This window comes from Lithobates pipiens, unplaced genomic scaffold, assembly GCF_037356315.1.
Source record: "Lithobates pipiens isolate NorthernLeopardFrog02 unplaced genomic scaffold, aLitPip1_a1.2 Scaffold_28, whole genome shotgun sequence".
NCBI lineage: Eukaryota > Metazoa > Chordata > Amphibia > Anura > Ranidae > Lithobates > Lithobates pipiens.
The window spans coordinates 53,319,938-53,343,808 of NW_027507789.1; the positions used below are offsets into that span (position 1 = coordinate 53,319,938).

Consider the following 23,871-nt stretch of genomic DNA (forward strand, 5'->3'; position numbering starts at 1 on the left):
GCACCACCAGGTTAAGGACGTGAGCTACACAGGGCACATGGGTCAGTTGTCCCTGTCGGAGGGCGGAGAGGAGGTTGGTGCCATTGTCACAAACCACCATGCCTGGCTTAAGCTGGCGTGGCGTCAACCACCTCTCGGCCTGCCCCTGCAGAGCTGACAAAACATCCGCCCCAGTGTGGCTCCTGTCCTCCAAACAAACCAGTGCAAGCACGGCATGGCATCGTTTTGCCTGCGTACTTGCATAGCCCCTGGAACGCCTACGGAGCACCGCTGGTTCTGAGGACAGAGCACTGGAAGAGGCCATGGAGGAAGAAGAAGAGGAGGGGGTGGAGGAGAGAGGTGTGTCACAACCAATAGTAGCATTTTGGAGGCGTGGTGGCGGAACAACCTCCAACACTACTGCACCTTGTCCTGCATCCTTCCCAGCTGCCAGAAGAGTGACCCAATGGGCCGTGAAAGACAGGTAACGTCCCTGTCCATGCCTGCTGGACCATGAGTCAGCGGTAATATGCACCTTACCGCTGACCGCCCTGTCCAGCGAGGCAAGGACATTGCCTTCCACATGCCGGTAGAGAGCCGGAATCGCCTTCCGTGAGAAAAAGTGTCGTTTGGGGACCTGCCACTGAGGAACCGTACATTGTACAAACTCACGGAAGGGGGCCGAGTCTACCAACTGAAAAGGCAGCAGTTGAAGTGCTAGCAATTTAGCCAAACTAGCATTCAACCGCTGGGCATGTGGATGGCTGGGAGTGAACTTCTTTTGCCGGTCCAGCAGCTGGGGCAGGGACATTTGCCTGCTATAATCGGACGTGGGTGTACTGCTAGCAGAGTGCCCGGAAACACTTGGCTGTGACACACCTAATTCTACACCTTCATTCCTCTCAGAGCAGGTTTCAGAGAGGACTGAAGGTCTAGTGGCGTTGGAGATGCCAGCTGATGAGGAGCAAGGAGAGGTCCGCTTTGTTCATTGGTGTGGGTCTTTGAGGTACGCTTGCCAACGAGCTGCATGGCAGGTCAACATATGTCTGGTCAAGCATGTGGTGCCCAAGCGGCTGATTTTTTCGCCATGCGAGATACGCTTGTGACATATGTTGCAGATAGCAGCGGTGCGATCTGATGCACTCATCTCAAAAAAGGCCCACACCAAAGAACTTTTAGAATAACGCGCAGAGGCAGCGCCCTGCACAGGCGGAGCTCTGCGGTGTGATTCAGTCAGTGTGCTGCCCCTAAGCTGGCCCCCGGAGGGCATCCTGCCTTGTTGGACATGTGCCTCCTCCTCCTCCTCCTCTCTCCTACCAGGCACCCACGTGGAGTCAGTGCCCTCATCATTCCCTCCCTCTTCATCGCTGTAGCAAACATGGCAATATGCTGCAGCTTGTGGAACATGACTGCCAGATTGCTGTCCTTCTTGAGCATCCCCTCTCTCTGCATTCACGCTACTGCCTTCCTCTAGCTGAGTGTCATCATCAGAGCCTACAAAACACTGGGCATCCTCCTGGAGCATGTACCCAACACTGTGCTCAAAGAGTTCTGGAGACTCCTCAGGAGGACGTGGTGGGTCTAGGGAAGGAGTCACTGATGATGACATTGAGACGAGGGAAGACTATGCGTTGGCAGCTGCTTTGCTAGTACCCTGAGACTGGGTGAGAGAGGATGAGGAGGATGAAGAGGGCTTGGTCATCCACTCTACCAAGTCATTGGCATGTTGCGGTTCAACATGTCCAGCTGCCGAAAAGAAGGACAAGCGTGTCCCATGGACATGTGCTGATGACAATGCACCGCGTCCACGACCAGCACTGTTGTCTCTAGACACAGAGCCTGCTTGCCCTCTTTTATCGGCTCGCGCCTGTCTGCCTCTCCTTGCTGGCCTTCCAGACATGGTAATGGCCTGAAGGGAGTTGGGTAAAACAGCAGCTGGGTAGTGTATATTGTGCTGGAGGCACACAACACCCACTAACTCCTGCAGATGCCTTTATTATAGAACACCAGAGATAAAGGGGTATACTGTAATGGAGTCCCACAACACCCACTAAGCCCTGCAGATGGCTCTATTAGAGAACAGCAATAAAGGGTAGATACAGGTGTATATTGTGCTGGAGGCACAAAACACCCACTAACTCCTGCAGATGCCTTTATTATAGAACACCAGAGATAAAGGGGTATATACAGATGTATACTGTGCTGTGCTGGAGGCACACACAACTTCCAATAACTCCTGCAGATGGCAAGTGGGCTCAAATAGAGAAGAGCTATGTAGGTGGATATAGCGGTGTGTACTGGGTACAGAGCACACAGACAGCACGCACAAGCTCCTAATACTACTGACTGCAAGCTCTATTATAAAAGATAGATCACTAGCTATATAGGTGAGGTGAATATAGCGGTGTATACTGCGGTCAGGGCACGCAGACAACAACCACTACACAACAGCAAGATCGAAAATCGGCCGATAACGATCGGTGTGTACTGTGTTGAAGGTACACAGAACACCCACTAACTGCTTCAGACGCCAACACACTACACAAGGCCGCCGCGCTGGCGGCCTTATATAGTGTGGGGAGTGTACTACACAGCCTGAGCTATGATTGGCCACAGGCTTGCCTAGTAATTATCGGGTTCAATCTTTATACAATCAGGCATTTGTACTATATTATTGTTGCACATGATAAGCATAAGTTATAAAGTTCTCTACAGTGTGATGTTTTGAATAGAATATGGAAGGGTCTGGAGCCTCTGTCAGGTTTTGTTTTCTCTCAGATTTATTCCCACTATTGGTCCTGCTGACCATGTATCCAGTGCACAAGTGACAGGAAAACCAAACATTTTGAGTTGTCCTAAGCTGGCCACACATTGTACAATTTTCTTGTTCAATTTTCTTTAGATTAACCTTCAACTATGTAGTGCAAGGGCCTGCCTGATTGCATACAAATTGAAAGTGTTTAGGTCTGACCTCATATTATATAGTTTTGGCAAATCTAAAGGAGAATTGTACAAGACGATTGTATAACGTATGGCCAGCCTTAGGAACAGGAGGTAAAGGGGAAACCTCAATGGGGATACCACTTCTGGTGACAGTTGTCTAACGTTGGATTTATACCTTTGCATTTTGCCTTAAAGTTTTTCTAAAGGCTGAAGTTTTTTTTGTTTTGTTTTTTTACCTTCATGCTTTCCAAGCATGAAGGTAAAAAGCCTTCTATGTGCTGCTCCCCTTCCAGTTACCCCCCACCCCCACCCAATACATACCTAAGCTTGATCTCAAAGCTTCCCTAAACTTGATCACAGCTGCTCTCCCCCCGCTCTCCCGTCTCACTGGCTCAGACACAGCAGCAATAGCCATTGGCTCCCACATCTGTCATTCACAGCCTGTGAGGAGGGAGCAGGGGGCAGGGCCGAGCCACACTCCATGTGTCTTATAGACATAGAGAGCCGGCTTGGGGCTTGCTATGGGGGCACTTAGCAGGGGGGAGAAGCCCAGAGTGCAGATAGGGGGCCTGAGAAGAGGAGGATTGGGGCTGCTCTGTGCAATGGTTTTGCACAGAGCAGCCCCAATCCTCCATTTCCGAGCTAAGTATGACATGTTTGTTGTTTAAAAAAAAAAATTCCATTAGTGTCACTTTAATATGTTTCCCATTGAAATCAGCAAAATTGTATAAAAATGCTATCAACACATGCTTTAACCACCTGCTTCCCAGGCCTATTCTGACACTTTTCCCCTACATGTAAAAGTCATGATTTATTTTGCTAGAAAATTACTTAGAACCTGGAAACATTATAAAGGTTTTTAAGCAGATGCCCTTGAGAATAAAATAGTGGGTGTTGCAATTTTTTATGTCACGCAGTATTTTCGCAGTGGTTTTTCTTGATATAAGCATGGCAGCATACATGTATGGGTACAGGCTCCACCCCCTGTCCGATGAAGCAATCTCCCAGTTGGTGGCTGATGCCATTGAGCTTGTCAAATTTCCACCAACTGAATCCGGGTTCACCAATGCTGATCACGTTAGATGCGTCAGCTGTAGGCTGGAGAGCGCATCTGAATGGGCTCCTAGCCCAGGGTCGATGGAAAAACAGACGGAGAGAAGTCTCCAATGTAATTGAGCTGAAAGCAGACTTTATGGCCTTGAAAGCATTCCGGGATCAAATCAGGGAAGCCAAGGTGGTACTTCACATGGACAACAAGACAGCAGTCAAAAATGTGTTTCGCCAAAGTAGAACACGGAGCCGAACACTCATAATGGAAGTCTCGCCCATTATTATTTGGGCCCAGCAGAATTTGTGAGACCTACAGCCATGTATATTCCAGCCTATGGACAACAACAAATGATCTTTGAGCAAGTCAGTCTTTCACAAGATCTGCAGTCAGTGGGGTCACCCTGACCTCCATTTAATGGTATCTCCAGTCAACAACAAGTGCAAATGCTTCGTTACAAGAGTAACGTTTCCAGAAGCGTAGGCAGTGGATGCACTCAGCTCCGAATGGGTCTGCGACATAGAATACACAAGCATACAGGGGTAGTGATAGCTATCATTCCCTTTTGGCCTCACAGGCTGTGGTTTCTATTGCTGCAGTCCCCTCTGCTGGAACCCCAAATTCTACTTCCAAATGTGCCGGACCTTCTTCAACAGGGTCATGTAATCCATATAGATTTAGCCAAGTTCCATTTAGTGGCTTGAAGATTAAGAAGCAAAGATTAAATAAAGCAAGTTGTCCAGCCTCAGTCATCGAGACTTTGCTAAAGGCAAGAGCCACTATAACAAACAATACTTATTCACCTTTGCTGAATCCCAAGGCTTTCGATTTTCTATCACCACCAGAGTCACAAGTCTTAGCCCTTGTACACACGGTCGGACATTCCGACAACAAAATCCGTCTGATTTTTGTCTGAAACTGGTGTTGCATATACACGGTCAGACAAAGTTGTCGGAAAATCTGATCGTTCAGAATGTGATGACGTTATTTAGTTATGACGGGACTACGTTCAGGCTAGTAGCAAATAGCTTAGGTCTAAGAATTTGATCTGAGCATGCGTGGGACTTTGTCCGATCGGAAATTCTCTACAAACGATCGGACAAAGTCCGATCGGATCATGTTGTCGGAAAATTTTATAGCCCAGCTCTAAAACTTTGTCGGTCTGATATTCCGACGGAAACAGTGCGATGTAGCCCACACACGGTTGGATTATCCAACAACACGGTCCGATCGGACATTTTCCGTCGGAATGTCCAACCGTGTGTACGAGGGCTTAGACTTTCTCCAGACAGGTCTGGATATGAGCCTGCATGTAGACACACGCTCAGAGTTCAAGTCTCAATCACCCTTTCTGGTTGACCAGTCATCTTCATTATGGAATATAACATTGAAAGCAGTGTTTCTCATGGCCATCGGGAAGAAGGATATCAGATATGCAAGCTCTAGGCCCATAAGCCTCCTTATTGTTGTCACTTTCCGGACAGGTTGGTATTAAGTACTCTCCCTCAGCATCGTCCTCAAGTGAATAAGCCATTCCATTGGAAGAAGGATATCATCCTATCAACAATGGAAAATGACTTAACTACTCTGACTTGTGAGTTGGATGTTGGCTCTATCTTTAAACTATATCTACAGAAGACAGCCTCCTTAAGGAAGACTGGAATTTGTTTGTCATCCCAGGGGGTGTGGGAAAAGGGCTGGCAGCATCTACCAGAACGCTGGCTTTGTGGCTGCTCAAAACCATTAAAGAGGAAGTAAACCCTGATGTGTTTTACTTCCTCTTTGTTTCCCTGCAAAGGTAAAGCATAATGGGCTACTATGCATTGCATAGTAGCCCATTATGTGTCACTTACCTGATACAGGAGCCAGTGATGTCACCGCTGTCCCCTCTTCCACGAAGCGTCCATCTTCCTTCCAGGTATCGTGGCTCCGGCACTGTGATTGACCGGAGCCATGATGATGTCACACCCACGCATGCGTGCGGGAGCCACTACTAACAGTATGATCGCCGTTAGCAGCGGCGCGCTCAGTGCGCCTGCGCGCTGCTGTCTACGGCGCATGCGCCGCAGACATCAGTGCCTGTCTTTTGCAAATATCTTCTAAACCGTGTAGGTTTAGGAGATATTTCTTGCACCTACAGGTAAGCCTTAATCTAGGCTTACCTGTAGGTAAAAGTGGTCTGTAAGGGTTTACAACCACTTTAAGAGCGCTTACTTAGCGAAAGGTCTGGAATCTCTGATGGGTGTGAGAGCAACTCAATGAGAAGTCTGGCAGGTTCATGGGCAGAATTTAGGGGAGTATCCTCAGAAGTGATATGCAGAGCTGCGACGTGGTCTACGTACCGCACATTTTTGGCTCATTATAAGGTAGATCCAGCGGCCTTGACTACAGTGGAGCTTGGTCGTTCTGTGTTAGCCAGAGCTAATGACTAATAAAATACTTCAGCATTACCCTCCCTTGTGGTTTGTGGCGTGCTACATCCCATTACGTGTATGCTGTCATGCTTGTGTCAGGAAAACGGAACATTGTATACTTACCTGATGGTAATTTTTCTTTCCTGATACATAAGCATGACAGCATACAGGTCCACCCCTAGGGGCTTAGCATTGGGTAGTTATGCGAATGCCACCTTGAGGGAAGTGGCTCATTTACATAGTATAGCCAGTCCTGTGATTGGGCAGGGGGTGGAGCCTGTACCCATACATATATGCTGTCATGCTTATGTATCAGGAAAGGAAAATTATCATTAGGTAAGTATACAATTTTCCACTCTTAAACACAATTTTTTAAATAAAAAATACACTTTAATGAATTTTAGTGCACACAAACACAATATAATACCCATTTTTTTGTAAAATCTAAAAGATGATGTTATGCCGGGTAAATAGATACCTAACGTATAACACTTTAAAATTGCATTGTGGAACGGCACCAAACTACGTTCCCTAAATATCTCTATATGCAACGGTTTAAATGTCTTTGCAGGCTACCAGTTTACAGTTACACAGGAAGTCTGGGGCTAGAACTATTGCTCTCGCTCTGATGTTCACCATGATACCTCACATGTATGGTGTGATCGCCGTTTACATATGCGCACCAGAACGACGTGTGCGTTCGCAGTTTTAATTTTTTTTAACTTTTTTTTACGCTGTCTAAAGTTTTTCACAAGGAATGCTACAATTACATACTAAATCTAACAAAGTTATAAGTTACATTATGGGATCTATCTATAAAACTATAAAAGATATCAAACTGAATTAAAATGTTGCCTTATATTTTTTATTTTTTTTAATAGAATAATGTATGGATTGTCAGCTCCATCTAGTGGCCAAAATGCAGGTTACATTTTCTGAAATACTGCAATGGAAGAACTATACTGCATTTTGGTCACTAGATGGAGTTGATGATAAAAGGAATTCATCTCTTAGAAAAAATACGGTGACTTTTCATTCAGCTTGCATAAATGCTTCGGACATTTGTGCAACAACTCTTTTATAAATAGACCCCTATGGGAAAGTGTTGCTATTAAAGCGGTAGTTAACCCGCAATTTTATTTATTTATTTTTTTTAAACCTGCAAAGCAAAAGGCATAATGAGCTAGTATGCACCGCATACTAGCTCATTATGAAATACTTACCTTAGAACGAGGCCCCCGACATCTGGCCCGATCCACGCCGAGGGAGCTGACATGCTCCCTCGGCGTTTCTTCCGGGTATCGCGGCTCCGGCGCTGCGAGTGGCCGGAGCCGCGATATCGTCACTCCCGCGCATGCGCGCGGGAGATTTCATTCCGGCCGGCCGGCCACTGCCGGATTTTCAGGCCGAGAATCCCCTTGTGCGCATGCGCCGCTGCAGTCAGCGGCGCATACCGAGGGGAATATCTCCTAAACCGTTCAGGTTTAGGAGATATTTTTTTTACCTACAGGTAAGCCTTATTATAGGCTTTCCTGTAGGTAAAAGTTAAAAATTTGAGTATACAACCACTTTAAAGTAAAAAGACAACACCATCACCTCCGCACTGCTCTTATATTTCCTGCATATAGTTACTGGTAAATCTTAATGTAAACACCATTTTATTTAACTTTGTCTGCGCATGCTCCTGTACTAAAATTGCTTACAGCAAACAAATACTCTTGCACATAAGTGTGATGTCTGGGTGATCTATTGTTCAAGTGATAGTTTCTCAGGCCTTGCTGCCCTCCAGGATAGGGGATATCCTAAAAAAAGAAAAGAGGGCGCACTGGCCTTGTGCATTATCCTAATCAAATTTAATAATATAAATGAATTAAATATTATATTCACTAACGTGAAGAAAAATTACTTAAAAATTAAAAATTTAAAAATAAAATTAAAACCAACCAATTTGTGGCGAACAGTCTTAAATCGACAATCACCAGATGGTAAAGATGAGGACATCAGGATCACTGCTGGCTGACGCGTTTCAAAGGAGTGCAGGACCTCCCCCCTTCTGAGTCACTCCTTGTCCCCGCCCCCTACTCACCTCCCTGTAACGGCTCTTAAAGAGTACAGAACCAACTATCATTTTGTGGTGCTAAATAATTTCTATGGGATTTGTGAATGATAACAAAAAAAGCACTAAAATAGATCCTCTGCAGCCAGCAACATTAGACCCCACCCCAGCAACAATAGACCCCCCAGCAGTAATAGATACCCCTCAGCAACAGTAGACCCACTCCAGCAACAGTAGATCTCCTACACAACATTATTCCCCCCCCCCCAGCAACAATGGACCGCCCATTACAAAATACCACCCCAGCAACAATAGACCCCCAGCAACATCAACAGATTTCCCTTTAGCCAGCAACAATAGACCCTCCAGAAGCCACCAACAATAGACCTCTCCCTCAACAATTGACCCCCTCAGCAACAATAGACCACACACAAAAATAGATTCCTGCCAGCATCAATAGACCCTCCAGCATACCCCAGTACCCCTTGCTATTATATACATTTAGTGCTTAAGGTGCCGGAACTGCATTCCCCCATGTTCTTGATGAAAAAAAGCCCTGCATTGTCCTTACATCTATTTTAACATTCACAGCTGTGTGAAGTTTCATTGAATATAAATGTAGCTATGTAACACTTATGCAACTTTGCTATGTCACCTTTTGTTCTGTTAGGTACTGTTATAGGTTACAATGGAGGTGTCAAAATGCCAGTTAACAGTTTTCCTCCATGCCGTCATCTCTATGTTTGAAGATACGCTCCTTGTTCATTGCTTGCAACTGGATATCTCCTGTTCAGATAATCTGATACAACTACACTATAATGCCAAAAGTATTGGGACACCTGCCTTTTCACGCTCATGAACTTTAATAGCATCCCATTCTTAGTCTGTAAGGTTCAATATTGAGCTGGCCCATCCTTTGCAGTTATTACAGCTGCAAACCTTCTGGGAAGGCTGTCACAAGATTTAGGAGTGTGTTTATGGGAATGTTTAACCATTCTTCCAGGAGCTCATTTGTGAGGTCAGGCACTGATGTTGGATGAGAAGGCCTGGCTCGCAGTCTCTGCTCTATTTCATCCCAAAAGTATTCTATTGAGTTGAGGTGCAGGCCAGTCAAGTTCCTCCACCCCAAACTCACTCATCCACACTATATTGCCAAAAATATTGGGCCACCCCTCCAAATCATTTGATGGAGGGGGGGATTATGGTGTGGGGTTGTTTTTCAGGGGTTAGGCTTGGCCCCTTAGTTCCAGTGAAGGGAACTCTTATGCCCCGTACACACGAGCGGACTTTTCAACATCCAAAGTCCGTCAGACCGAGTCCGTCAGACTATCCGATCGTGTGTGGGCTGCAACGGACTTTAGCTTCGCAAAAGTCTGACGGACTTTAGAAATGAAGCATGCTTCAAATTTTCCCGACGGAACTCCGCCGGACCCGGTCCCCTTCGAAAAATCCGCTCGTGTGTATGCTACTCCGACGGACTAAAACCGACGCTAGGGCAGCTATTGGCTACTGGCTATGAACTTCCTTATTCGAGTCGGGTCGTACGTCATCACGTTCGAATCCGTCGGAGTTTAGTGTGATCGTGTGTGGCCAAGTCCGTTCGGCCGAAAAGTCTGTCAGAACTCCGGCGGAATTCCGGCGGAACTCCTTTGGAAGTCTGTCGGACATAAGTCCTCTCGTGTGTACGGGGCATTAAGGTTTCAGCATACCAAGACATTTTGGACAATTTCATGCTCCCAACTTTGTGGAAACAGTTTGGGGATGGCCTCTTCCTGTTCCAACATGACTGCAGACCAGTGTACAAAGCAAGGTCCATAAAGACATGGATGAGCGAGTTTGAGGTGGAGGAACTTGACTGGCCTGCACAGAATCCTGACCTCAACCAGATAGGACACCTTTGAGATGAATTAGGAGACTGTGAGCCAGGTCTTCTTTTTCGATATAAGTGCCTGACTTCACAAATGCTCTTCTGGAATAAACATTCCCATAAACACACACCTAAACCTTGGGCTTCCCAGAAGAGTTGAAGCTGTTATAGCTGCAAGGGGTGGACCAACTCAATATTGAACTTTATGGACAAAGACTGGGATGCCATTAAAGTTCATGTGCGTGTAAAGGCAGGTGTCCCTATACTTTTGGCAAAATAGTGCATTAAACAGTCATCTAGGATTGGTATTTTAAACATAACTACATAAACCAGTTTATGAAAACTGAATTATATTCCATGCCCGGCTACAACCATATTTGAAAAAATGGTACCATTTGAGTACTTATTGGAATGTGTGATATCCCAGCAAGATTCAGTGATACTGAAGTCCACAAATACTCACCCGTGCTCCAGCAATGTGATTTCCGCAAGTTCCTCTACTGGGCCTACACCTTTTTTACTTTAATGTCTACTTGAAAATAACGTTTATTTTCAGCAAACTTTTTTTTTTTTAGGTATTATTGCAGTTTTTATCTTGAAGTAACTTGACAAAACGTTCACATTTTTACAAGCTTCTTCCTCCAATTTATTGTTTTGAATGTCGAGCTTGCTACTGGAAGGAGATCTTGACTTAGTTCAATTGCTACTTCTCTCTCAATAACTATTAAAATAAGATATCAGCCGCACAGGGAAGGCATTGTTTTCAGTGAATTGGCCAACTCGACTTGAATTGTGGGAAGAAGCAGTAACACGCAATCATTCTGTAGCATAGGAGTCTCCAGACTTTCCAAATAAAGGTCCAGTTTACTGTCCTTCAAACTGTAGGAGGGCCGGATTGTGGCCAGTGGGAGTAAAAAAAATTCTTGGCATCATGGGAGTAAACAATTCTTCATCTTTAGTGTCATTGGGAGGAATAGTGCCTTACTTTGATGTCATTGGGAAGAATACTGCCCTATCGTTAGTGTCATGAGCAGAATAGTATCTCATTGTTGGCATCAGTGACAGAATTATTCCCTAGCAGCCATGGAAAATTTAACTCAGCATATATATATAGTCCCCTCCGGCTGTATGTTATCTTTTCGGTAGGTTCTTGGCTCAAACGCTGTTTTACCACCCCTGTTTAAAAGGGTCATTACAGTTTTATAGTTCTCCTGGCTTGCATATGTTCATGTACGCAGCTGCATGTTATTTAATGTGGCTATGTACATGTGAGTGTTTTTTGCACATATTTACATGCAACATTCAGGGGCATCAGAGAGAGGAGCTAAGTATCATAGAAAAATCCCAGGGTATCATAGAAAATTCCTATGGAACTTAAAGTACAGAGTACAGATCCTGGCCCCTTAAAGCAGATTACCCAAGCACTGTGCTGTGTAATCTGCCCCCCTCTAAACTGTAAAAAAAAAACTCCCTGAACTTGCCACTTCATGTATCCCCTCTCTGTGCTGACCACAAAAATCAGGGCTGCTGAGCCCTGACCACCGTGGTCAGAGTGCATCCCTGCATCATACACTGCTGTCCCCTCCTGCTCTTCTCTCTCCCCCTCACCCCCTCCTCCCTGCCTGTCAGATCCCTCTCTGTGTCTGTCTCCATCCAGTGCTATTATTGAAAAAAAAATTGTAAAATTGTCACTGTCAGCCCCTCTATTAGAGGCTGGCATAGCACACTATGTAAGTTGTTTTAAAAAACGAGCATTGTAAATACCGACTTTGAGCTGTCTTCACGCCGGTCATGTGAATCGTGGCCGCTTTACAGCTACGAGACAGAGCTTCTACAGTAGGAGACGAGTGGCCAAGTGATCTCCCCAGCTGACGTCAGAAGGAGATCTTTCCTCCCCCCCCCGCAGAAGACATCCATCAGAGCTGTAAAGTCATGTGGCCGGCCTGAAGACATCTCAAAATCGGTATTTACAAGCCTCGTTTTTTAAAACAACTTGCATAGTGTGCTATGCCAGCCTCTAATAGAGGGGCTGGCAGAGACTTATAAAAATGGGTTAACAAATACTTTAATGCCATCTCGTGGCCAAAATGTAGTATTTTTCATTTTAAATCAACAAAAAACAGTCAACCGGCACAGGAAATAGCCTAATAACATTCATTTTTTGGCCCATTTGCACAGCATAAATGTAGATTTAGCGGCTGCTACTCATGGATTTACTCTTCAAGTTTGGAAATGTTTCACTGCCAAAAGTTCCCTAAAATCTTTCGTTTTATTAGCACTATCTGCATCCATGGTGGCTGGTGCTCCATTTTTGGAGGGGGCAGCAAACAAGCCCCCCACCGCACCCACTCACCAGTCCGCCAGCCCCACACTTACTCCATTCAGGTCGCGGGTGGCATCAGCGGCTTCCCTGGCTTCTTATCCTGGCCAATCCGGTCACTTCCCCTCCCAGCCATTCCAGTCTTAGGACCCACTTCCTGTCATGATTGGCTGGAAGACAGTAGCCAATGTTGGGTGGGCTCAGGGTGCAGAGCTCAACCTATTTGAAGCCAATTAGAGCCTCAGGCTCTAATTGTGTACTTCAAAAAAGAAAAGAAAACCTTGTAGAAATCTATGCATCCGGCGCCCCACATGGAAATTAGGGGCCGGCGCCCCTGCTCCCCTTATGGACCGGCCACGCTGATCTAGATTATATCCTGAACCTAGGACATCAGGCTAAGCATCTCTTGTTGGAAGTTAGGTAAAATGATGCACCAGTATTGAAGGTGTTCATTTTATTTTATTGTTTGAGAGTGCTTCTAAACCTGTAAACAAAAATGTAATATATTGCAGCTTACAAGTACTTAGATGTAATGGCTGCATTAAGATTTTTTCAGGTTTTTATTTTAACCTGCCAATCTTGCTCCCTGTCCTAGAGTGACAACTCCATGCTGCATTTATGGAGGAGCAGTGTTGGCACCCTAGGAAGGACTACAGAATTACTCCACCTCTCCTCCATAACATTGAGGAGGTGATATGTAGTCCACAGAGAGAATTAGGGACAATGCTAACTTATAACAGTGCTGCAGTGGTAGCATGCATAGGAGGCTATGCGCTTGCAAGATTTCTGGCAGGATCAAAAGGTATAATTTTTGCATTTATCAAACAGATATAACAAAATGCTTTCAATGGTTTATTTAATAGACAAAAAGGGAGCCCATAACAGAAGAACATTGTTAGGCTCCATGCACACTGGTGTCCAAATACATGCATCCCAGATGTGTTTGGATCTCATTTCTAATTGCATATGGAAATGTAATGTATAATAATGTAATGTAATAACATGCAATGCTTTGCTATGGCTGAATTCATATCTAGACGTTTGGCTGCATTTACACAATTTAAAGTTGTTTGCATCAAAGGGCCAAATAGCCTGGTTTTCTGAAGCTAAATGCATGCAAACTCACATTCATCTAGACCAGCCTTTCTCAACCTTTTTAATACAGAGGAACCCTTGAAATAACTTTCCGGTCTCAGGGTGCCCCTGCTAAAAATTACTATATCTACAACTCTGTTGATGTTTGTGATGGTCAGTGGGCAGAATGCTCCTAAAGCCCCATATGTACAGGCCAAACGGCTGGCTTCTGTTGGACCAGCTGCCATACACACGGGCCAAATGTCAGCCAGTTTTTATTGAACTAGACAACATTTGGCCCGTGTTTATGGCAGCCGGTCCAAACGACCGGCTTCTGTCGGATGAGAATGCTGGAAAACCAGCAGCCAATGGCTCTGAGCGCTGACCGGAGTGTTTTGGCAGCGGGGGTCTTCCCCCTGATAGAAAACAACAGCTCGACAGGGAGATTGCTGTACTTGGATGGTTTGTACAGCAGCTCAGATCAGAGCTGACATTTTTTTTTTCGTTCAACCCGCTGGGTTGATTAGAAAAAAACTCATAGTGTGTACAAGGCTTTACACTTGTTGGGAAGAATTACCCCCTACTGTGTATAGATAGCTAAAAAGATCAATGGTGTCAGTGGGAACTTATCTAAGAGGCAGAAATTCCTCATTGCTCAAGGACCCTCTAGCAGCCTCTGGAGGAACCCTGGTTAAGAAACCCTGATCTAGACACGGGAAAAAAAGTCTGGGTATAAAGTTTGTTTGCACTTCTCAGATCAATTTCCCCTGCATAAATGCAGGAGGCCCATGTGCATGAGGCCTTAAGTTTTACATACATTTTCAAGGGTTAGAAGACCCATTTTAGCCACTGTTTGCTCTAGCCATGTTCTGAGCAGTGATGAACTTGGGTGTGTTGGGACTAGGATCCGAACCCACATGTGTGAGCCCGCCAGAAATCTGTCACCTGTATGGGTCAACCATCTGGGGCCAGGGCATTCCCTGCCTCACAGCCGCTTATATACGTGCCCCTTGTAATGTGCAGCAGCAAGGGAGGGGGTGAATGCATTGGCTGCAGATGATTGGCCTGTACAGGTCACAGCCTCCTGGCAAAGATCCAAATCTGAACCCAACCAAGCTCATCACTAGCCCTGAGTCTTTTACATAATTGCCCATAAATGTTTCAAAACTCTTCTACATAAACCATTTTATTACAATTATATCATTTAAGTTAAAAGAGGATTACAGTGTGATAGATAAGTTGTTGTAACTGATTACCACCTCTTCTGACATGGCTTCCTGGGTGTTTGACTTATCAAGGAGATACAATCTCCGTTCCCATCTTCATTACACTCAGCATCTTGCGGTTTACGTCGACCCCACCTGCCTTGCGTTTGATTAGGAGAGAAGTATCTGTAGGAGGATGTAATTTGAGCACGAGAATATTCCGCCTGACAATATTTTTTTAATCACTTTTCACAGTTTGAGTTAATTGAGCTTTAATGAGAACCCATGTTATCACTTCTGCCTGGTGATTTAATAAGTAAATTCTTTGAAAGCAAGCACCTCTAACTCAAGCTACAGGAATGGCGTACTTTATCAGTCGCTGAAAATGTTATTCACCCACAAAAAACATCTCCTTCTACATGGCTGTGAACTACTTAATGTAGCCGAAGGAAGGCAAGCGGGCTTCGTAACAAAGCACAGACACCTTCCCACCTTCGGCTAAATTAAGGCTCAACTGGGGGTGCAAAATGAGTAAATGTGTGAAAAGCGGGGTGTGACTAAATTATGCCAAATGCATGTTATTTTATACACTGCCTCCTCTCTGAATGTCACATTTTTTGTGATTGTTGCATCTGCTTTTCTTATTTTTCCTTTTCCATTGCAGGGATTATGGCTGGATCAAACAGGTCCGGAGATCTCCGCGATGCCCAAAAATCAATCCCTATAGGAACTATAATGGCTATTGCTACCACATCTTTTGTGTGTATCCTTTCATGATGGTGGTCATCCGTTGCTGATTATTATAAGGGCAACTTCTGGGGCCCCAGATTCAAGGGTGGGGGGGGGAGGGGAGGGGGTGGACTTTTGCTCTTTAGTACTTTTTATGCTAAGTCAGTTTGAGCTTTACAAGTCTTTAGAGATCAGCAATGACTTGTGTCCATGCCTCCCAAAGGTTTTCTTTAAATCTATAAAAAGTAAACAAAGGAAGGAGAATTTGTGAGTCAGAAGACAAAGGTCTTAAAAATGTAGAATATAATTATTAGTCTCTATCTATATATGTAGTTTAAAATTATACATCAAAAATCAGGCACACACACGTTAATTTGCCCAAAAAAAATTTGTACAGAAAGTAAGTTGTTTGTTTACTGCCACCTGTGTGAACAAGCCCTAAGCCTAGTACACACCACTAGTTTATTATTGTTAGTTATTAGCATTGGGTGAGAGTGGTGAGCCGGAGCCGGTCGGCAGACCATTTTCCATCATAAGCCTTCAACAGAAGCTGGCCAAACTGTCGGATCGGCTGCCATACACATGGGCCGAATGTCAGCCGGTCCCTATTGAATGGGCCAATGCCGTTCGACATTCGGCCACTGTGGCTTTAGTGCGTCGTTGTCCCGACAGAGCAGTTACTTTGAAGTGTTGCCACATACAAAGGTAGTCATTGAAGTCATGTAATCATGTAGAACACCATTACCATGGCCAAAAACTGTACATCCTTTTAAAGTCAGTAGCATATAGACTTTTCTTCTCACACGGATGTCATCGTCTGACCAAACACTCCCACCAAGTTGTTGGTGGCTATATCCTGTCCATTAATTCAACATAGAACAGTATAAGTTGATTGAAAATCAAATATACAAAAGTATATTCAGTAGACTTTCCTGGATATCTTGGATACAAATACACAGAGTAGGTAAGTTGAACATGTTTGTTATTTTAATTAAAAAAATTAACCTTTAGTAACGCTTTAAGATTTAATTTGTAAAGATACCCCTAAACTTTCTTTTCTCTCGTCTGCATTGTCACAAAATAGATTTTACAGATGGACCTCCTCAAATACAACATTGTATTCTTCTAACAAAATTTTAAATTATGGAAATGTCTCCTTTACAACTGTACAGATATTACCTCTGTTGTTCTGTTTGGCGCATGTATTGAAGGGGTTGTTTTACAAGACAAGTGAGTATTATAAAAAAATTTTGGGATTTGTGCACACTTCTCCTGAATCTACCACGTCGATGTAGGCTGTTTGCACTGAAATTGGGATAGAAGATGTTGTAGGGGGTGTGGCTAACATCATTGTCAAAATTTATTCGCAAACCTATAGCTTGTCAATCAGACATCTGGCCACACCTACTTCTGCTCACTGCCTCTATTGCTAAATCCTCCCACAGTGAGCTGCAGTGCCAGGGAGGGGGAGCGTTTAACACGCAAATGAAGGTGGATTTGACTCAGACAGGGTAAAGGATGTTTTTTGTTAACTGCAGCCGGCAGCTGACCCACATAGTACCCAAGGCTTTAATGCTGTACAATAAAAATCTGTGGCTTTTTGCAAAAGGCAGGCTTGATACATTCTTTAGTTGGTGGACAATTTTTGGGCAGTTTTGTAGTCATTTTACCAAGGCACCCCTGAGTAACGCATAAGACACCCCAGGGTGCCATGGCACCCTGATTGAAAAAGGCTGTTCTAGATATTTGCAAACACCTTGTAGGTTTTTTTTTACACTCTTTTCCACTTTCTGCTTTTCTTGTGTGATGTGATGTCTTTTTTGAACAGATATTGTTTTAAATGCTCCTTTATTTAGCACAGAAATTGTTTTCAAACAAGATCTGCTCCTTTTCCTAGAGATAATTTGATGAGTGAAAAATTGTGTTCTTTAATGTGTATCTTCTCGTGCAAAAGTTAGTCTCTTTTCTCTTGCAGGTTTGGAGAAGCTGTTAATGGGAATTTAGTGGTGGGAACACTGGCCTGGCCATCGCCTTGGGTCATTGTGATCGGGTCTTTCTTTTCTACATGTGGAGCTGGTTTACAGAGCTTAACAGGAGCACCAAGACTCTTGCAGGCCATAGCTCGAGATGGCATTGTGCCTTTTCTGAGAGTAAGTCACCGGTGTCCAACAGGAGTACAAAAAGTTGAAAAAAATAAAACATGTCTGTGTATACTGTGTGATTGTATACTGTGTGTGTGTGTTTTTACGTATACTTTGGGGCCCCATAACCTCCTATTGCCCGGGGGCCCCATAATCTCCTATTGCCCGGGGGCCCCATGAGTTGTCAGTCTGCCCCTACATAGTAGCCAATCAGCTTCTAGGTTTTATTGAAGCCTAATTGAAGAAGCTGGTTACTATGCATAGCTGCACTAGATTCTATGTGCATCAGTTTTAGTAAATGTCCCCTAATACATTGCAGCTTACTAGTCTTAAGATGTGGTGGTTGCATTAGTTTTCCTTTTTAAGCCTTTTATTTTTACCTGGTGACCCAGTCAGTAACACACTTCCTTTCTTAAACCTAGTACATAGCATTAGTTTTGCTGGGTTGAAAAAAAAAAAAAAAAACTGACAGCTTCGGTCAGATGTTAGTACATGAAAAAGTGGGGTACTTGTGCGCTACTCAAAGTGTATGACAATTAATATCTATAAAAAAGTGCGGGGTTATTTACTAAAGAAAAATCCACTTTGCACTGCAAGTGCCCTTGGAAGTAAAGTCGCTGTAGATCCGAGGGGGACATGCAAGGAAAATAAAAAACAGCATTTTAGCACATAATTGGATGATAAAATCAATAGGGCCTCATCTCATTTCAGATCTACCCCTCAGATTTAGAGCGACTGCACTTTCAAGTACACTTGCAGTGCAAAGTGGATTTGCCTTACGTAAATAACCCCCAATGTGTATACAACTGCAGAACTTGGTGTCACCAACACCAGATAATTAAAATTGCAGTTAAGTGAAGCATTAATATATATGTGCACTTTAAATTGCCAAATGAAATAACAACAGAATATAAAGGGCTATATATATATACATAAACATATATAAAGTGCCAATAAAATGTAATGGTGCTAATATAGAATCACAAGTGCAAATGTGCAATAAATTGATAATTCAAAATATACAGAATCTGTGAACTAAATCTGCAAACTAGTGCAAAAAAGGAAGGGGAGTGGAGGAAAAAGTGTCCAAGTGCAAAACTGGGATTGAATGTGACGATAACTTTATAACAGATCCCTTTAAGCAATCCACACCCAGTGTGCTCTAGCCTCTCACCTCCAAAATAGACCCCAATGGGTCTAGTCATGCATCAAAAACGCTCACTCGTGGCAAACTGTGCCTTCTTCCTCTCTGTTATGGATATTCCAGCAGGGCAGGGAACAGCTGCAGCTTTAAACAGCTTTTTTCTAGTATAGTCCACGCTCCACAGCAACCTTTCTCCAGTGCTAGGATAGAATTTTATGCACGCTGCTGTTTTTTGCATTTTTTTTTGCCTACTGCTGGCTTTTTTTTGCCATTTTGGATGTCAACCGCTACCTTTTAAAATAAAATACATCTAATTTAAACTACTACACTATAGAGATCTTTCTAGCCTATATTTGATATCTCAAGTCTGGAGGAGCACTGGAAAGAGGTGTGGAGCGTGGACCATACAGGAAAAAAGACGTTTAAAGTGGTTGTAAACCCTTACAAACCACTTTGACCTACAGGTAAGCCTAGATTAAGGCTTACCTGTAGGTCCAAGAAATATCTCCTAAACCTACACGGTTTAGGAGATATTTGCCAAACGACAGGCACCGCTGTCTACGGCGCATGTGCGCGCAGGTGCACTGAGCGCGCGGCTGTTAACGGTGATATGCCGTGAGTGGTGGCTCCCGTGCGCATGCGCAGGAGTGACGCCATTGCGGCTCCATCGAATGACAGCGCCGGAGAAGCGAGACCCACCAAGAAGATGGAGGCTCCGTACACAAGGGGACAGCGGTGACTTCGCTGGCTCCTGTGTCAGGTAAGTGACACATAATGGACTACTATGCGATGCATAGTAGTTCATTATGCTTTACCTTTGCAGGGAATCAAAGAGGAAGTAAACCCATCAGGGTTTACTTCCTCTTTAAAGCTGAAGATGCTAGTACAGTGATCTCCCCCACTGAGCTGTTGTGTCCTGACAGGGGGCGCCCCCCCCCCCCCGCCAGAACACTCTGGTCTGGCTGATCGAGAGTCGGTCGGCTTCTTGTTTTCCAGCATGCTCGTCTGACAGCAGCTGGCCGAACAGCCCGCTTCTGTTGGACCAGCTGTCATACACATGGGCCGAATGTCAGACGGTTTTCATTATACCGGCCAATGTCGCCTGACATTCAGCCCATGTTTACTAAGCTTTAGGAAAAGGAGCAGGAGAAACATAGCAAAGCTTGGATAGCACCCTTGTCAGCCTGTGGAGGGTAGAGCTAGATGAACTAGTAGATGGATGAGCTATCTGAAGCTGTTTGAAGGATATTTTTACTGCTGTTTTAATGCTGCTGAAAGCCCGTACCATATATGTAATTTTCTATCTTCCACTTTAAGTTATGGTGTTTTAGTCTTTCTTTACTTGGCTCCTAATAAATTGATACATTATATTCTCCTAATCTCCTCATAATGTAAATGCTTCAAAGTAACAGTATTTAAAACAAATTTCCTACAGATGTAAGAAGTAGGACTGCAAAATATTTCAATTTAAAACTTGTAGAATTATTTTAAATAACACTTACTGGATTTAAGCAAAGATAATATTAAAATTATTTAATGCTATTAAGATGAGGAGTTTGTCATGATCAATATATTTAAAGTTAACTATTCTAAATCTGAGGCCTTATATTTCTCCCTAGCAAAAGTCAAGAAATGTTCTTTACAAAGTAAATAAAATTTGCTATGACAAACAAAACCTTTAAATATCTGGGGTTATACAGTATATCCCAGCTGATCCTGCCAATACTTACGCTGTAGTTCTCCAATGCTATAAAAAACTTGATACCCTTGGTTTTCATACTTGGCTTTTTCATTCCTGGTTTGGGAGAATGATTGTTACCAAAACGGAGATACTTCTGAGACTCCTGGATTTGTTTCAAACTGTACCAATATTCCCAGTTCTTCTTGGCTAAACATTGTCCTAGGCTAAGATATGACATTTTAATTAGATGTAAGAGGGATGGAGGTAGAGGTTTTCCAAACTTTAAACTGTATCACAAGGCCAGTCTACTCCTCATCCATATCCTGGATTGTTATTATAAGGAAGGACACAAACTGTGGGCTACAGATGAACAATGTATCTCACCTATTCTCCCATTTTCCCTTTCATAAATTACTCTGGTTGAAGTGCCTTGTTTCTAATTGTTACCATTTTGTCTACCGCCACTATTAGATATAGGGCTTTTTTGTAGAAGCTGCCCTGTTATGGGCAGCTTCTACATCAAGACTGTTAAACTTGAACCTATGAGAGTTGTGTGTGGGATTCTGCTCCTCTATGGTCTAAGCCTACAGTGTATGTTTTGAGATATGGAACTATCTCCAATCACACCAGTTATTAGCTGTTTTCCTAAGAGTTAATCTTTAGTTAAAAAAAAAAAAAAAAGTAATCCATTAAGCACAAATGTTCATGATAATTAAAAAAAAAAAAGATTTGGAATGGTTTGGATGCATATGAGATACATCCATAGTGTGACATATTTAGAGGTCATCTTATAAATGTTTTTAGTGAGGATCCACCATCTTTACAATTGAATTCCATTAGGAAATTGGTGAGTCTTAAGTTGAAGTTGTTTAAAAACTTCTATAAATTGATCCCTTATCTATTGGAATATTAATGTGCTTTATTCCATTATAAACATTAATATAAGAAAAATACATTCACCTTTCTATATTTACACAGGTGTTTGGCCATGGCAAGGCTAATGGAGAACCTACGTGGGCCCTCTTACTGACGGCTTGTATCTGTGAAATTGGCATCCTCATTGCATCACTGGATGAAGTTGCACCTATTCTTTCCATGTATGTTATCTGTATCTTTGGTCTGAGTGTTAGCGTGGTTCCTTTTTTTTCCATACTAACTCTTGGATTCTTCTTTAACATCTCCTTTCCTCTAATTTTCTAGCTTCTGTCTCTTTTTCTTCTTTCCTATAACTACAGGTTTTTCTTGATGTGTTACATGTTTGTTAACTTGGCCTGTGCACTTCAGACATTGCTCAGGACTCCGAATTGGAGGCCTCGCTTCAAATATTATCACTGGTGAGTGAAGGCCAACTGTACTGAACAAGAATAGATAGTTTTTTTTTTATTTGATATAAGCCTTAAATTAGAGACTTCCACACCCAGCTGTCCATATAAATAGATAACTGAAGCCAGCGTGCTTACTTCAAATATTTTGTTTCTCACATTTGTAGAATTAAAGATGTTCTCTTGTTCTTTGGACCAAGTTCCTGAAATGCTTTCTATGCCTCTCTCTCTTACAGGGCCCTGTCTTTCCTTGGTATGAGTCTTTGCCTTTCTCTCATGTTTATCTGCTCTTGGTATTATGCTCTTGTAGCTATGTTGATCGCTGGTCTAATCTACAAGTACATTGAGTACAGAGGGTGAGTAATTTTTGTATGTGATTGCACACATACAGTACACATATAATGGTAACTTTGCAGCACTAATGCAAAGAGGGGTGATTCTGGGGACTGCATGCTACAGCTCTGCCAATTAAAGTTTTACATGTGAAGACATCATTTATGTGCAGTTTTTCCTTTTGATTATAATGAGTTATGCAAAATAGCTTACAATTAAAGCATATTTAACCACTGGGAAAAGATGACAAAATTTGTCACGATTAGATTTCTACCCAGAAAAAAAAAACAGTTGATTTACTTATGTACAGGTTTATTCAATTTTTTTATTTTTTTTTGCATTAGCCGAATGCATGCTTGTTGTTAGACAGTTTGCATACATTTTTGACAAATTCATCATAATGGTTGCAGCAATTTTGGCACTTCAAAGATATTTTAGATCTGAATAAAAAGTAACTTCACTTCTGTTGAGAAAGAAAAATCTCCTCTGGGTGATCAATGTACATTGCAAACTTCGTTCCTACTTGTTTCTCCACTGAAGGAATAGCTGCTTGTTCTTCTCTGTCCTTTGGATACTGATTCTGAATAGGAGTGAATTTTTCCTTATTGATCAGCTGATGCACTCTCAGGACTCTAATGAGGAAAGTTACAGTGCCTGCATAACTTGCAGAGGATGCTTAAGACTTAAAAGTCAGCCAATCACATTAACAGGAAATTACATCTCTGGGGGGCATTACCTACACCAACCGTGTAGAGGATACCTCCAGGTTGCCATATTGCATTCAAATTTACAGAAAATTACAACACTGCAGATTGAAAAGGAAAGCAACGTTTTAATAACATTCAATTACAATATGGTTTGCGTTGCAATCGTATATGCTATTTTCTTTTAATATTTCCTATATTTTTTTATCTAGTTACCCTTTAAAGATGGTAAAATTTGGAATATACCATCTGACTCTGAGGACCAATATTCCAAGAATGGTGCACTTTAGAAGAATTAAGTAAAGCCTTCCAACATATCCACCTAATTACCATTTATCTAAAGACTAAATACCGGGACTCGTCCTGGGCTTGTAAATCTTCTTTATTAAACTCTCAGACAAAAGGCACAGATGCAACAGTGCTAGTGCAGTAGCGCTGGTGCATCTGTGACGTTTACCTAGCAGTTTAATAAGAAGATTTACAAGCCCAGGACAAGTGGCGGTATTTAAACTTCAGATGGATACATGAGGCTTACGAGAGCCTTTACTGCAGCACCGCTTATTGCACACAGATATCGGGTCCCGCCAGGTTGAGTACAATGAGTTCTTTTTAGGATAACTTCCATTCATGTTCCCTTTAAAAGGAGCCCACAAAGTGTATCCATCTCCTTGTTTAATGGTGAACTATTATTTATCTTTAGTAGAGGTAGGCAAAGATTTTTACATGATATTTGTGTGTGCAGGGCTGAAAAAGAGTGGGGAGATGGAATTCGTGGAGTGTCACTTAGTGCTGCTCGATATGCTCTTCTAAGGTTGGAAGAGGGTCCCCCACACACCAAAAATTGGAGGTATGTATAGGCAGCCTACCTACTTTGATGTTTTTCTGTAAATAATCCTACGAAAAAAAAGATA

General features: G+C 43.0%; 1 protein-coding gene across 2 annotated transcripts in view; it reads left to right on the forward strand.

Annotated features, from left to right (window-relative positions):
* The window catches only part of SLC12A5 (solute carrier family 12 member 5), a 140,644-nt gene that overhangs the window by 85,681 nt on the left and 31,092 nt on the right, over positions 1–23,871 (forward strand). For both annotated transcript variants that reach the window (XM_077459239.1, XM_077459240.1), the window contains exons 10-16: positions 15,571–15,669; positions 16,808–16,865; positions 17,611–17,785; positions 21,580–21,698; positions 21,837–21,935; positions 22,160–22,279; positions 23,703–23,807. In XM_077459239.1, coding sequence (XP_077315365.1) covers positions 15,571–15,669; positions 16,808–16,865; positions 17,611–17,785; positions 21,580–21,698; positions 21,837–21,935; positions 22,160–22,279; positions 23,703–23,807 — 775 coding nt within the window. The remainder of the gene's footprint in view (positions 1–15,570; positions 15,670–16,807; positions 16,866–17,610; positions 17,786–21,579; positions 21,699–21,836; positions 21,936–22,159; positions 22,280–23,702; positions 23,808–23,871) is intronic.